We start from the raw sequence: 15,999 nt of genomic DNA on the forward strand, positions 1-15,999 counted from the left end.
AGACAACTAATAAAACTTAACTTTTTATTAAGGAATTATGAAAAGATATTTGAAAATATGAAAATATTAAATATTTTCACTTTTAAGAAATCTTAAGCAAATAACTTGAAGGCCATGGAATATGCATTACTAGGCTAACTGTTTCTTATCAAATTACTTCAATATTCACATATTATTAAAAGACAATTAATAAAACTTAACTTCTTATTAAGGAATCATGGAAAGAATTTGGAAATATTAAATACTTTTACTTTTGAGAAATCTTAAGCAAAGAACTCGAGGACTATAGGATATAAACTAGTGAATCCGCTGTTTCTTGTCTATCACTATCATAACAGAATATTAGTAGCGTACTAACTTACTTCGATACATAGAAAATTATTTTCTAAAATGTATAAATACTTTTTATTAAACAAGATGTTAAAATATTTGATAGTATGAAACATTAAAAATTTTAAATTAATATTTTTGAAGATGGAATATTACGTCTGCTGTTTCAGGCTCGGTTGCAAATTCGGCTGAAAAGGTGGAGGGCCCGGGGACGCAAGAAGCTAAGGAGTCGGTGAACGGCTCGAGGGCCGAGACCGGACCGGACGTCGCCTCAAAATTGAGCAGTTTGTTCGCCGGACTTCCCAGTCTGGCGAGTCCTCAACGCCTCGCCAGTTCCCTCAGGCAGAAATTCGCCAATAACTCTGGTAAGTTTACAAATTTTCTCAGTGCACGGCGTTCCCCTCGCCGTCAAGCTGTACGCGACTATGGAGGCTCGTTACGATCGTTGACGAAGTTACGGTTCCCTGCTCGCCAACCAGTCATCGTAATTAATAAACGAGGGTGCGGACACGCATCGAACGACGTTGAGAGGGACGTCGGTTTACGAATGATCGTTTGACGGAAATAATTAATCCGTTCTGGTCTGGCAGAGACGCGGTGTTTAGCGTCTCAAACGAGACACGATGACGCTTGACGATAATTCGGATTAAACACGCGTTTAATATCTGTAACGAGATTACGTTTGTCTTTGGATAACTGTGAAATAATCGGAAAGCTCTGACGTGTGCATTGTAATAATTTATTCTTTCTCGGTATTTCCATAAGAATCCTATCTTTAATTCAAGCTATTCCAACGAAACGGAACCTTCTGTTCTTGGCACTGAATGTTTTATCGATACGCAGAAGAGGCAGATATCGAAGGGGTATTAAATCGAGCTTTGCTTTCGCATCAGAACGTACACAACACGCGTTCAGCTGCTGTCTTTCCTTGCCTAGCAAGGTTCATTAAATAATTACCACGCAGCCCATTTATAGAGTAAAGCCATACCATCCACAACTCGACCTTCACCCTCGTTTCGCTGGCGAGACCCCGTGTTTTTATCTCTCGTAACACGATACGCAATACCAGACATAGGTAGCTAGGTTCAGATCGTGCTGCCTTATCGAGGGGGAGCCTCCACCCGGTGTCATGTTCACTTCTATACCCACCAGAAGCAACCGAGGAATCAACTAGACGACGCGTGGTTGGTAAACGGAGTGAAAACCTTCATCAAACGAAGACAAGCTCGTCCATGCTGTCGACGATCGTAAAAGGTCGGGTTGGGGTGGGATGAATCGGTAAGCGGCGATCAGGCCGGGTCAGGGCTCCCCTTTCTTTCGAATTTATCAAAAAGAAATTATCCATTGGCCCACGGTGCAAAGAAAATCCCGTAACAAATGTTCCGCCTGGTGAATTATATAACCCAGGGAAAATGGGAGATTGCTATTAAAATATCAAACGAAAGATAAAAAGAACGGGAAGAGAAAATAAAAACACATTGATCGTAGGAAGATTTCGGGAGCTAACCGTGCCAACTCGGTGATCTGTTGTAGGTTACCCCCGGCCCGGCCTGATGCGCGCCGCCCAAATCGCGACGATTTCTTCGTCACGATCACTCCCAAGGTCGCATCAAGTGATCGCGATTAGTTGCTCTCGCTAGACCCTGGAAGCCGTTGCTGATCTATTAAAGGCGGATATCTAAAGCAACCACCATGACGACGATACCGATACTCAACATTGAGTTCAGCGAGCTCAAGGAGATCGTGTGGACCAAGTTGCAGGAACCGAAAGCTCAACGGAAGCTAGTTCTGATTATCGTGTCGATAGCTCTGTTACTCGATAACATGCTGTATATGGTGATAGTGCCGATCATACCTGATTATCTCAAGTACATCGGTGCGTTTGGGGACGTGGAGGAAGAGGTGAACGCAACGGGGCCGCCTTCGCATCACGGTCAAGATTCAGCCACAGGAGTGTTATTTGCATCGAAAGCTATCGTTCAACTAATGGTGAATCCATTTTCTGGCGCTCTCATAGACAGAATCGGTTACGATATACCCATGATGATAGGACTTTGTATAATGTTCCTGTCGACGGCTGTTTTCGCTTGCGGCCGAAGCTACGGTGTCCTGTTCTTCGCCAGAAGTCTGCAGGGAGTGGGTTCGGCGTTTGCGGATACCAGTGGCTTGGCTATGATAGCAGATCGTTACACGGAAGAGTCAGAACGCTCGAAAGCCCTTGGTATCGCGTTAGCCTTCATTAGTTTCGGGTGTCTGGTAGCTCCACCCTTTGGCGGTGCTCTTTATCAGTTCGCGGGCAAAGAGGTGCCCTTTCTGATACTCGCTTTCATCAGTCTAGCAGACGGAATAATGCTTTTATTGGTAATGAAGCCGCTAAAAGAACAAGTGAAAGACAGCCAAAAGGAACATAAACAAATGATACCGATCTGGCGGCTGCTCATAGATCCTTACATCGCAGTATGCGCGGGCGCTCTGATGATGTCCAACGTCGCGTTGGCCTTTCTGGAACCCACTATTTCGTTATGGATGGAGGATAACATAACTCGCGACAACTGGAAAATGGGGATGATTTGGTTACCCGCGTTCTTCCCTCACGTGTTCGGCGTCGTGATAACGGTCAAGATGGCCAAACAGTATCCTCAACATCAATGGCTGATGGCTGCCTCTGGCCTCGCGTTGGAAGGCCTATGTTGCTTCATAATACCATTCTGCAGATCTTACTGGGTTCTTATGATTCCACTCTGCGGAATTTGTTTCGGTATAGCTCTCATCGACACTGCATTGTTGCCAACTCTGGGTTACTTGGTGGACGTGAGATACGTCTCCGTATATGGTAGCATCTACGCTATAGCTGACATCTCGTATAGCGTGGCGTATGCGGTGGGACCTATCATAGCCGGTGGTGTCGTAGAGGCGATCGGTTTCACAGCTTTAAATATCGGCATAGCCCTTTCCAATCTAATGTACGCACCTGTACTCATGTATCTGAGGCACATCTACGACTTCAAACCGTTCCAGGACGAGGCGGACGTTCTCATGCAAAATCCACCCGACAAAGAGTACCAGACGTACGTGTTGCAAGAGCAGAGGCCGCTCTCCGGCGAAGTAGGCAATCATCTGAATCAAACGCGTATGGAGACGAACGTGGATCAAGGCTACGATCAAAATTACCAAGCTGGACAGACTTACGATCAGAGTGGATACGGGCAGAATATTAATGCCTCCGGATACACTCAAGCTCCCACAGGTTACGAACAGCCACCTATGTATGAGCAACCGGCTAATTACGGCCAACAGCCTATGGGTTACGCCCAACAGAGACCTTACGGACAAGAGCCGCAGGCAGCAGGTCAAGTAGATGTGAATCCATTCAGGAGACCTCCTAACGTCGATCAGAAGCCTTCTGGCGATAGCAATCCATTCAGACAAGGAATGTATTAATATGGTCGACGAGGCTGCGTAGTTTATCGGGTATTCGTGATCGTTCACCATCGAATCTACAGGCTACTTTCGCGTCACGTCACGAATATCGCGAAATAGTCTTCGAGATAGGCTTCCAATTGTCAAGAATGTTAGCTGTCGCACGCGTATTGACGATCCTCTGCGAATTATAGCGATCGCAACGTTCGTTCTCTTTCGGTGATTTCACCAAGTGCATCGACGTCTCGTCATCTTGTGGTTACGAATTATCGAAGGGGGCCGTGTCGACTTCCAGAACGATGATTACTTCGAGATGTTTCGGAGCTATATCTCTAGAAAGTACACCGCGGAGTTCTATGCTCGCGTAATATTCGACGATGGTCTTGGGATCATTCGCAGTGGTAGTGTCGGGAAATTTAAATCGGTCTTACGGATCAGTATTTTTTATTCGAGAGGCGATCGTTTCTTCGACGGAACTAGATGCGAAGGGAACGATGATGAAATTACGAAAAAAGTAGTGTTTATAAATCATGAAGGGATGTGATTGGTACTTGACATATCAGTTGCCATTAACTCGATGACTGTGTCCCAGGTTTTACTATTTTACAATTCGTTTTACCATCTTTTCTCTGTCTTTTGATTTATATATCTTTTTTTTTTTGAATCTTTATTCTATGTAAAGTTTCAGTAGTTCAGTTAATTCAGTAGTTAAGTTCAGCAAATTCATTTAGCTGCTTATTAAATGAATATTAATAAAAACATTTGTAACAAGAATTAATTTGAAACTTAACGTAGTGTAATTTTCTACACGTGTAGTAATTAATAATATCAGTATGAAATTTAAATAATTTTAAATTTACTTATAATTAACACGAGACATTTGAAACTTGCCGCGTATTTTAAACATAATCTAATAGATATTTTTGAAATTATGAGTTATGTTAATAATACATCGTAAACAACAGTCATCGTGTTGACAGCGAAAAATAAAAATCGAATACCATAAAATCAGGTTTCCTAAACATATCCAATTCTATATGACAAGTAAAAGCAGCTAGAATGTAGTGAAACAAAGTCGTCACTTTCAATTGCAACGTGCAAAAGTCGAAATGTTTAGAATGACAAATTCTTACCGAAAGTGGTCAGCGAAAAATTAAGAGAGAACAAAGAAGAGAGGTATGATCCAAGAAGATGGAGAATCACATTCGTCCACATCTCGTGGGCCGAGTTGAAAAGAAGAACATAATCGCAACGGAGGCTTCCCCTCAACAAGGACCTTTGCTAGCGAATTGCCACGAACATCGGCAAATCCTCAGTTTTTATTCGTTTCGTTTGCATTTCATTGTTGAACCGAAGTATCATATCACTAATTAAGGCGTCAAATTAGTAATTATCGAAGCTTTCATGTAGGTAATTGTATAGATAATGTGTACGGTAAGGAAGAAGTAAGTTTTCTTTAGCCGTGATGTATAATGATATTGGCAAAGTACGTTGCGACTGTTACAACGCGTAATAATATATCATTCTTCTTTGATTTTATTTATTATCATTAAGAATTAAGTATTTCATTAGTGTTGTTTTAATTTTCATTAATTAAAATTCACGAATTAAAACGTCGAACGCAGAACAAACGAATACTAAGGAACATTGAGTTGGACGATATTAGTTGGATCGCGTCGAAGCATCGGAATGTTAAATTCGCTGATTAATCATTAATGGTAAAGATCTGAAATTTTATACAATTTGATATTTATAATTTACGATTTAATGAACATCAAAAAGACTCTAATTAGTTAGCTGAGTTAGCAGTTTTTTAGTACTTTGTCAACAGTATTGATAGGGCAATTATATCTCAAGAGTGAAGTAATATTGGATGCTACATATCTGTATTTTCATGAGCTTAGTTTTGTATGTAGAAACACTTCCGTTCGAATCTCGTTCGTTTGATTCGTCGTGGAAAATCGTGCAATATTTAGATAATACGTAGTCCTACATTTCCATGCATATTATATGTGTGCGTGTGTGTGTGTATATATATATATATATGTATACATACACGCACACATACACACACACACACACGTATTTAACTATTATCGTGTGCCAGCGGCTCGCACGTAAAGCTTTACGAGTCCTTCGAAATTCTTTTATCGAGACAATTAAGTTCTTTTTTATTCTCATCCGCCATTGGCCAAACGAAGGTTATTGGGCTGTTCGGAAAGTTCGTAGTGTTTTTATTAGCTAATACATATCAGATGATGAAGTACTGGTCCTTGGTTGGACATGAAAGTTCACTTTTTACGAAGTTTTCTATTTCATGAACCAGATACATAATTAAGATTAGTATCTTAAGAAACAAATGACTTATTTTCATGAATTTATTTAACACAAAGAGAATGTTAAAAGATAATATTTGAAATTATAGTTCTTTTTCCACATTTCGAATTATGGAGTCGATCAACTTGGTTTCTGACAGGTTCATATACGAAGAGCAAGTGAGAAATTTTGGATCTTAGTTAAAATGTTCATTTCTATCTTTCTCGTTCGTCGAATATAGTATGATTCCATTTTTACAAAACTTGCTATAAAGTTTATTCAAAACATATAGGCAAGATTTTTAATATTCTAGAAGTCTGTAAAGGTCACTTGGGAGAATTCATTATCGAAAATGTTTTTATCGGTATTCCTTAAAAGGCACATATATTATTCGGTGCGTATATTATTCTAAATACTAATACTAATACTAATACTGATAAAATACCAGTTGTGTAAAAATACATATCCTTCAAATGTTTCTTAACCTTCGCTACAAATCTTTCGAACAACCTAACAAACAACGTTTTCAGATATCTATCTTTTAATAGGTAAAATCCATTTGCTTCCGTTTTCACACGTCGATCAATCTCAGACAGAAAATCTCGCATTTCCCATTTATTTGTCAAAAAAGAAAGGAAAAAGAAACAAACGATCGCGGTTGTTATCTTAAGTTAGATCGGTTTCTAGGAAGCAGTGGCGAGGAGGCGCGTGTTTTAGAGGCTCGTTAAATTTTACGCTCGTGTCCATCGCATGTTCGTACCTACTCGTCAATACTCAGAGACGTCGCGAGAAAACGAACGTACATAGAAACGACGTGTCGTCGACGACAGTGCGCGCGATTCGAAAATGATTCGACGATTTCCGGTCGAAATCAAGGTCACGACGACCGACAGCCCGAGGATTTGAAGCGCGTTCACGACAAGAATACCGCGCGATATTTAGCGGGTTGTCATTGTATACTGTAATACTGTCGATACGAGATTTCGTAAAATTGCACGAAACAATTTGATCGTGACCACATTATGACTTTAGTATGTAACGTCGATGTCGTTCAACCGGTGCACTCCGTTTTTTCTGTCTTTCACTTCAACCTCGCAGCATTAACACTTCGTCGCTAATAGACACGACGTACTACGAGGGCAAAGGGAAGTACAGAAGAACGAAGTACACCGATCGAACGATATTGGCGCTACGTACTGAAGTCACAATATGGCCGCGATCTAGCTTCTCACGCGGTTTCACGGGATCTCGTGTCAATGGTATGCATGTCAGTGGCGATACTTTGTCGAGGAACCGTGGTCGAGTCGTCAACCCGCTTCTCGTTCGTCGCGTCCTTTCAATTAATCGTCGTGAGTGCTTTGAGTTTACAGTGCCTGAACTTTCAAGTTTTTACCTTCTCTCCCGTTGTTGTGAAATTCGTAACGCAGAACCGTACCTAAATCTCCCGACTTCGATGATTACGTATACTCGAGTCAAAGCAGCATAGAAACTTTAGATACGTAATTATATTTACATTTACGCCATAGGCGGTCGCAGTTTTCGTATTTTTTGTTCCGTAGTTGAGACGAAAGTTCTATCTCGTGATAATAAAATGATTATACATATATACACATACATATATAAATGCATAGTATATATACATATATTCAGACACATTCCTAGCAGATCTACGTTTTACGAAATATAACGTGTTATGCATCAACCTAGGCATTTCCACGAGTAAAATAAGAAGATATAAAAATTGTTATTTATAAATACGGATGAGTGAAATGATACTAATAAACCGATACAAAGATATATTGGTTTTTCAGGTGTATTGATTAAGGAACTAATAACTTCCTCGAGTAATAAATATTTTATTTATAACATGATTTATAACAATCAATTACGATCGATTATAATTGATTACACTACGAATATTTCTACGATGAAATATTTCAGTACTGATATTAGTATTCATAACGTAATATTTTCATAATCTGCGCGTTAAAAGGGATCGACCGATATATAACCTGTCATATTTCGTGACACGCAGCTTTGTTAGGAACATGCCTATACTCGCATTGATAATTTCGTTTCTATGAGCTGGCCTCTATTATTATCGATCTTAGCGTAATGGTCGATGAAATAACAACGTGTCGCTTGCCGATGGTTATCGATGAATGATGAATGATCGATTCTCGAGAGAAATCGTTGTGCCGTGATTTACGTGGATAGCATTCTCACTTAAGCTCGTTTGAGAAAAGTTCTTTGTTTGGTCCTTTAGAATTGGTTGACTATTGTAGACTTTGCCACGGTGATGTGTACATATGTTGCAGTTGTTGCAACTTTCTGAAGGTCGCAACAATAGAGTTTGTTGTGGTGAAGTGTCGGAATATTGTCCCTTGAGTTAGATATAAAGAATAATGGTAGTGCATTATTATACTTGGTAATGTTTAGGAATATAAAGACGGCATCTGTTCCTCCTTTATCAGATATATTGCGCAAGGACTTATAACAGAGAGGATCGTTGCCCATGTTTGTCTTTCTCAAGAATTTCTGTTCGATATATTTCAATATCCTCTTTAACAAAATATTCGTTGCATTACATAGTTCTTATAGGTGTACCTGCAATTATATCGCAGAAGAAATACTTCTAGTTAAATCATGAGGTCGTAAAGGTCGTGACAGAAGATTTTAAAAAAGCAGTTACTTTTCATTCGACGATAAGTCAAAACATAGATCATAATATATATCGTATCATATTTCATAATATCGATTCCACCGTGTTGTGAGTTCAACTTCTAACTATTAGAATGGATTAGTATCTAAAAGGTGGTAAAATTTGACAAGGGTTGTCTTCGTTATTGTTTTGATAAGTTTCACAATTTATTACACAGTTAAATTCTTTATCATTGTTTTATTAAGTTTTGATATTGCAACATATAAATTACTTTGCATTTGTATATTTCATATTCGATATTAGCATATTCTGTGTTTAATCTGTTGCGTATTGCGGCTATACAACGAATTTTGCCCCTATTTTCGCTAAATTTGTACAGTAGTCTATTGAGAATTCACGGGACAAAATTCTGCTACTTCGCAGCGCTCGTTCTCTGCGTGCATTATAATTTAAATTATTATACCGAAGTTATATAATATTATATCGTATTGTGTACGTATTATGTATATATATATAACATATAATATTATATAGGAGATATCTAAAATATATTGTACAAGTAAAACATGTTCTATACATATAATCCTATATACATAGAAGATGATCGGAGATATCCCTTTTTTTCGTAAAACGGATTCGCGTTGTCGAAAGCAAACGATAACTGTCGTGCATGGCGTTGCGCGTACCTACATCGCAAAATTCTATCACAGTTATATATACGTATACGTAAATAATATAATATTTACGTATAGGCGCGTAACACACGTACTCGTAGCTTCTTTCCTTTCTTGTAAATACGTTACACGTGCGCGAATATATTAAAAAGAGAAAAGAAAAAAAGATGATATTATAGCAATCTCCCTCCCTTTTTCCATGCGAGGGAGTATATACTGCGTATATGTATATCTCGCCTATATGTATTATATCGTTTGTGTGTGTTGATGGCGCGAGGGCGAGTGATCTAAATGCAGAGAAGAACACGAAGGAAGAAATATCAAACAGAAATGAAAAGAAAATGTTGGGTGCGGCTGTGTCCGTCAGGTGAACGGGCAAAGGTCATTGCGTAGAGCAGTGCGGACAAGCATTTAGGTTGCTCGCGATATTTTTCTCAATTTCGCGTGTTCATTACCTACCTTTATCGCGCGGTATCGCATAAAACGGATAAAAAAAAAACTCGAACACTAGTAGAACTACGTACACGTCTTAACCGTAAATTAAGAAGGCCATCGCGTTGCTAACGTTGGATTGATGCAAAATTAATGGGAGTTCCTATTTTTTAATACTTTCATTTTTTCTTTTTTGTTTTTAGAGAAATTTAAAGAAAAGGTAATGTTTTGTAATCGTTCTTCAATTTTGAAAAGATTTTGCTATATCTGAGATTTAATACACTTTGTATTAGTTTGGAAAGATTTGGTGTATCGAGCTGGCGAGGATTTCTGTTTTTAATTTGAATACATTTGCACGCCTATACCTTCAAACAGTATAACGAATCTGCTGATTAGTATCAAATCGATGTATATTTGCTCAAAGTTGAAGTTTTTTCAAATTTCAATCTCAACCACGTGGTGCAGCTTAACGTAATTATAGAAGGTACAATATTATTCAAAATATCTTGTACATGCGAAAACTTCTATTATCCTTGCGTCAATCTGTTCTAATCTGTTCTTGAGTAATACACTTTGAGACTGTTTAAACGAACACAAAGGAAGAAAAGAAAAATAGTGTCAGGGTTCCGATATACCAGCACTTCTGGTGTGTATATACATACACCGAAGCTAAACGCACGTGCACACACTAACGAGTATATATACACGAATATATTTGGCGGTACACGGTACATGAGTCTAATAACATCGTACACAGAAGAAAAACAAAGATACACAGTTGGATTGATGACGTACACAGCGAAACACACATGTATGTATGTATGTATATTTAAAAGAATCAAGTGTCGAACTGCGTATGTACTTGAAACCTATGATATTGTAATGTTGTTGAACCGGTTATTAAAGATGTCATTGTTACCAAAGAATACCATGAGTTGTGTTCTTTAACACGTCAATGATCATTTATTAGTTTCGTAGCGAGTCCAATGTTTTATCGTTCCGAATGACTTGTTGCGTTGAAACGTTTGCCATGTACCGTCGAGAATGTTACGGTTCATTCGCAAAGAAAAGTTGTTGATTGATTGAATAAAAAAAAAAATTAATAGAACATTTGTGTTTATTTTGAAATATGTTCATAATTTGAAATATATTTGAGGTGCAGAAAATTATGTTTGAATTTTTTGGAGAGAACATGTTGTCAACCAATTCGATATCAACGCTATCTTTGCATTCTTTTCTTTTTTAATTAAAAACGTGTTTTGTTACCCTTTATGAACATTTAAGAAACATCGTAGATATTAGTCATGCAGGCTGAATATTAATCGAGTTAAACTAACATAACAATTAAACTAGTACATATTTGTTTCTTACGAAATATTATGGATTTATCACCTATTTTCAAAAGTTAGTTACACTTCCACTTTCGAATCTACAAGGTTCTCTCCCTTATCAATTGTCTTATATTGCAATGTTCTTTTTTAATTGCTATCCAACATACAAGACAGGAAATCAATAAACGTGGACTTATCGTATTATTTTCATGTGATCCTTACGTGTTACACAAAACGCTTAAAAGTTTCATTAGCATTGCAATTAGAAATGAATATCTTTCCATCTTTATGTACACTTTCGGATTTGTTTCAGACTTTACGAATATAATTATGATGATCTAGTCTTATTACAATATTAACAAAATTTCAAAACATTTTGTAAAACACAGATAAGACATTCGTAAAATGTTTCCGTAAACGTCCAAACATTTCTGTGCATCGTAGAAAATGTGAAATTGTACGACTGTCTGCTACACCGACTGCAGTGGTATTCATTAAACAGTATTGATTGTTTCCATTTGGTTTGCTGGTAATAATTTTAGGCTTGGTATTTGGGCACCAAAGCCAGTACAGGACTGACAACCCCTAGATATATGAATAAATTACATAACGCTCGTTTAATACTCATTATGGGACATTCGTACAGATTGAAGCAATTATAATCAACTTATAACTTAATTCTGCATCGATTGGATTACAATTTCTATTCAAATTATCATATACTCGCTATTTGTAATCTTCAAGTATCAATTTAAAATTTTCCCAACGTAAATATAATGCTTCTTTGTTCGAACACTATGAAAGTGTATAAAGTATATTGATACAGCATTCTACAAATGGTTTTATAAAAATAAAAAGTTATAAATCATCGCTGAATTGATATAGTAATTTTTTCCTTTCCTTGTTTTCTGTCGGCGAAAGTAATATAAGAAAAAATTTGTACACTAATATCACTATAGGACTTCGTAGGGACATTTTCATCTTTTCCCAATTTCGGACAACACTAAAACTAAAAACCGAAGTTTCTAACAAACTTACTGCATTTTGCGCAATTGGGTACAAATTTATTTCCAAGCAAGCTACTTCCTTCGATCATTTTCACAGCAACAAAATTAAGACACTGTCCTAGGGTGCATTAAACGATATTAAGCTTGCTCGAAGCGACTCTTGCAGGTTCTCCGTTGAATGGTCGGCAGAACGTTCAGCCGTGAAATATTTAAACGACTCGCAGGGATATCGAGCGAGGCTTAAGTCGGCGAAAGTAACGGCACGCGCCACGCGGAATTCGGGCCTAATGAAAAAGCAAGTATAAAGCGTGCAGGCGGAAGAGGGAGGCGAGAACGCATTGATGGGATGTCTGCGGGGCCCAATGTCAACCTAACCCCATCAAAGTGTAATAATATTTATATTAGGGCGCGGCTGAGAGGGTAGGCACATCGATTGGGGTGCGTGCTTGGGGAACAAGCTATTCGAGGGGTGGTGGACTAGCCTGGATACGCTGGAAACTCCCCTGATACATAACGAGTGCTCCGCTCGTTCACCATTCGAGATATCGATCTAGCTGGTAATTAGACTTAAATAATATCGATAGCCGTTGGACGAGCGCGATATCGATCGCGACCTTTGCCACCACCTGCGAACCTGTCGCGCGCTGTTTAATTCAGGGCGTTGTTTGAGCTATGATCGCATGTTGTCCTACATTAAAGTTATTCCCCCCTCGCGTACGTTTCTAAGACAAGGGTATCGATCTGTTTCTATTTTTAACGCCACTTCGCGACCAAGATTTTTCACAAATTTCGCGTAGCTGACAGTTTTTGGCTGGTTATTCGTTGTATATGTTGAGCGATTGATTGGCCGTAGTTGCGTTTGTAGGGAGCTTTCACGTAGTTGATAATTAGAAGGTCGAAACGAAATTGTCATGTATGTCTGTTTGGAAACTATGCTTACTGATAGGACGCTTATAGTCTGTGGTTCAGGAGCGCTGATATTTAGTTACAATTGTATTCACTGGGTTACTACTATAATTCTTGGTAAAAATATTTGTTTCGTACGTTTGAGATATTCTTAATTTTAATCAGTTTTTATAAACATTGTAGTAAGGTGCTAGTGCAATTGGGACAATATTTATTTAGAACGTTTGAGAGGTTCTCCATTTTAATCAGAATTCTTAAATATTCTACAACATATATGTAGTAGTAAGCTTTTAAAAATGAAGAACCATATTTTCTTTGGAAAATGGTAAATATTTAATATTCTTCGTTTTCATTCTACAAGCTTGTATTGCATTGCAAATATGAAAACACTCTTGCAATGTGTTATTACGTGTGTATTAGCTAAGAATACAGCCCATATGAAAATACGTGGAGATGCATATCTATTTATTTTCTAACTCTAGATGTTAATTTATTCGTAAGGGAATTAAAAGCCTGAAATTAACTACTCAAAATTTGACTAGTGAGCTCAACGAATAGTATAAACGAATAGTACGAATTTACCAATTAGGAAAGATTAGGAAAAATATATTAAGTTTCCCCTTAAAAATTCCGCGAACCTATTCCTAAGGAGAACATCATTGAATTAAAATTTCTAATAGAGATCTAGTAACATTGATTATTTTATACAAATGGTTCTTTATAAGCCAGTAGGTTAAAACGTGGGAGTATAAGATGTTTGATCATGTATTAAATTTATAACAGAGACTATTTACCTATTTATTCATGTAGAAACTGTTATTAACATCATTTGGTTGTTTATTATTGAAGATCGTATACATCGAATACCATTTATCTATTCATTTTTCATATCTTGTGTCCTCAAAATTTATATGTAATTAGGGTAAAAGACAAAATAATAACTGTGCAACAACAATACAGCCAATGTACAGAATTAATACGCAGTCAAGTATAAATTATAATAATGTACTTCTAGCAAAGAATACTATATGCATACATACATACATACATACATACGTGTGAGAAGAAATATCACCTTTTCTACTTGCTTCACAGAGAATACAATATCTTATATGTCGTGAAACAAAATAAATTGAAAGTTTGCTTATTGTTCGGATGTGAATGCAATACTTTGGTGATGGTGCGGAGTGTATAAAGTTCGTATCGATTATCCTTTTCCTCGACGAGAACGTGAACGAGGGTATTGAAAGCGTGGCGAGGACGATTGTGGAGATTTCAACGAACTTGCCGATGACTTCAATGAATTCGTTACGGCTATACAGCACTGTTTGGATCACCGTTTTGTATTAAAGCCGAGTGATGACACGTAAATATATTCAAAATTGTGTAATTTGTCATTACTATTTTAAATATTTCGTTTCGGTATTATTGTTTTGCTAATGATCAATAATTAATTAAAACAGTTAAATATATAATAGTCTCATTATTTGATCAACGAATTTAGCTTTAACGCATAATACGTTCTTTTAAGAAGGAAATTAAAATTGTTTTAGGTACACTCTTATAACTTATTACGTCGGAATATTACTAAATCAGTAATAAAAAAAATTCAGAGGATTTTATGACAGGATTCTTAAAAAAGAATAGGACTTAAGCGGTTAATTCTAAATATTTTGTTTCAGATAAATCAAGATATTCCCTCCATAATTATAGCTTTTTTAAGATTATTAGCGACATTTTAGAAGAACATACCATCTGCAAAACGTTATACTAATTTGTCGAGTAACTTGGTTTTCTTGATAAAAATTGAAGAGTGTTTATGGAAAACACTGTAAATGACAAGATTGAAAAATTCTTATTTTTATTGGGAAATGTCCTAAATACCAATAAGGATATTGTAATGCAGAATTAAAGTGAAATTTCCCTTTCTAAACAGTTAGTAATACACAAGAAGATTCGTGTTACAACGTGGTCTCTAGAAAAAAAGATAATTGAAGATTTCTTGTACACAACGCTGTAAGTGGAAAAATTAAAAAATGTTTTTTTGTCGTATGATATCTTACATACCAACTGGAATATTTTAGTATACAATTTAAGAGCAATTTCCATTCGTAAACAATTACGAATAGTGTTAAAAAGTGATGCCATTGATACGTAAAACATTATTTCTGTATAAAACAATGTAAGTTAAGCAATAGACATGCTCGAATACGTGGATACTAAATGTGACTAATTTTATAACAATTTTTACCACATTATAAAATATGCTTTTGTAATAAAAATGAAAAGAACATCTTAAAAAAATATAATTTTTGCTTTTATACATGTTGTCTAAGAACAAACAGGATTAATAGTTATGTTTAGGATTAATAGTAATGCTTGTAAATTTAAATGAATGGCACATTTAGTTTTCTCTAGAACAAAGAAATAGCACATACAGGTTTTTCTTCCAAAACAATTCTTTTCCTGGTTAATTTTGATTACATTAGTGCAAGAAACAGAGAATTTTGTGATGTATTTGGAACATTTCAGATTTTATAACGATCAAAACAAATCAAACCTTGAAAATAATTTTAAGTCAGAGAAGCTGCCTCTCTGTGCTAAACAATTTGATGTCTGGCACTTACAGTACCGTCTACAAAAAGTCTTCAATTAACAAATTGTGAATTTCGTCGTCTTACAAATTGTCTGGTTTTACAGAATCTATAATATATCGCGGTAATTCAGGTTAATATTGTCGCCAATTTCACGCAAGATTTAAATCATTATCACATCTCTGATTATCAAAACAGACTCGCTAATCGCGTTAATGATCACTGAAAACGATGACGATGCTAAACTAACAGTGTTGCAGGCAACACGAAGAGCGCTGGTAATCCCTAAATCCGATTATTCGCCTCATCGGTCCTCGACAACACCAA

At 36.8% G+C, this 15,999-nt stretch overlaps 1 protein-coding gene across 1 annotated transcript; it reads left to right on the forward strand.

The window, feature by feature from the left end:
- The first annotated feature begins 562 nt into the window (after positions 1–562).
- On the forward strand, positions 563–12,129 carry VAChT (Vesicular acetylcholine transporter). Its single transcript, XM_033340110.2, has 2 exons — positions 563–695; positions 1,864–12,129. Exon 2 carries the CDS (start codon positions 2,023–2,025, stop codon positions 3,769–3,771), a length of 1,749 nt encoding a protein of 582 aa, XP_033196001.1. The 5' UTR covers positions 563–695; positions 1,864–2,022; the 3' UTR covers positions 3,772–12,129.
- The last annotated feature ends 3,870 nt before the right edge of the window (positions 12,130–15,999 follow it).

The sequence above is a fragment of the Bombus vancouverensis genome, chromosome 5, assembly GCF_051014615.1.
Source record: "Bombus vancouverensis nearcticus chromosome 5, iyBomVanc1_principal, whole genome shotgun sequence".
NCBI classification, from domain to species: Eukaryota; Metazoa; Arthropoda; class Insecta; order Hymenoptera; family Apidae; genus Bombus; species Bombus vancouverensis.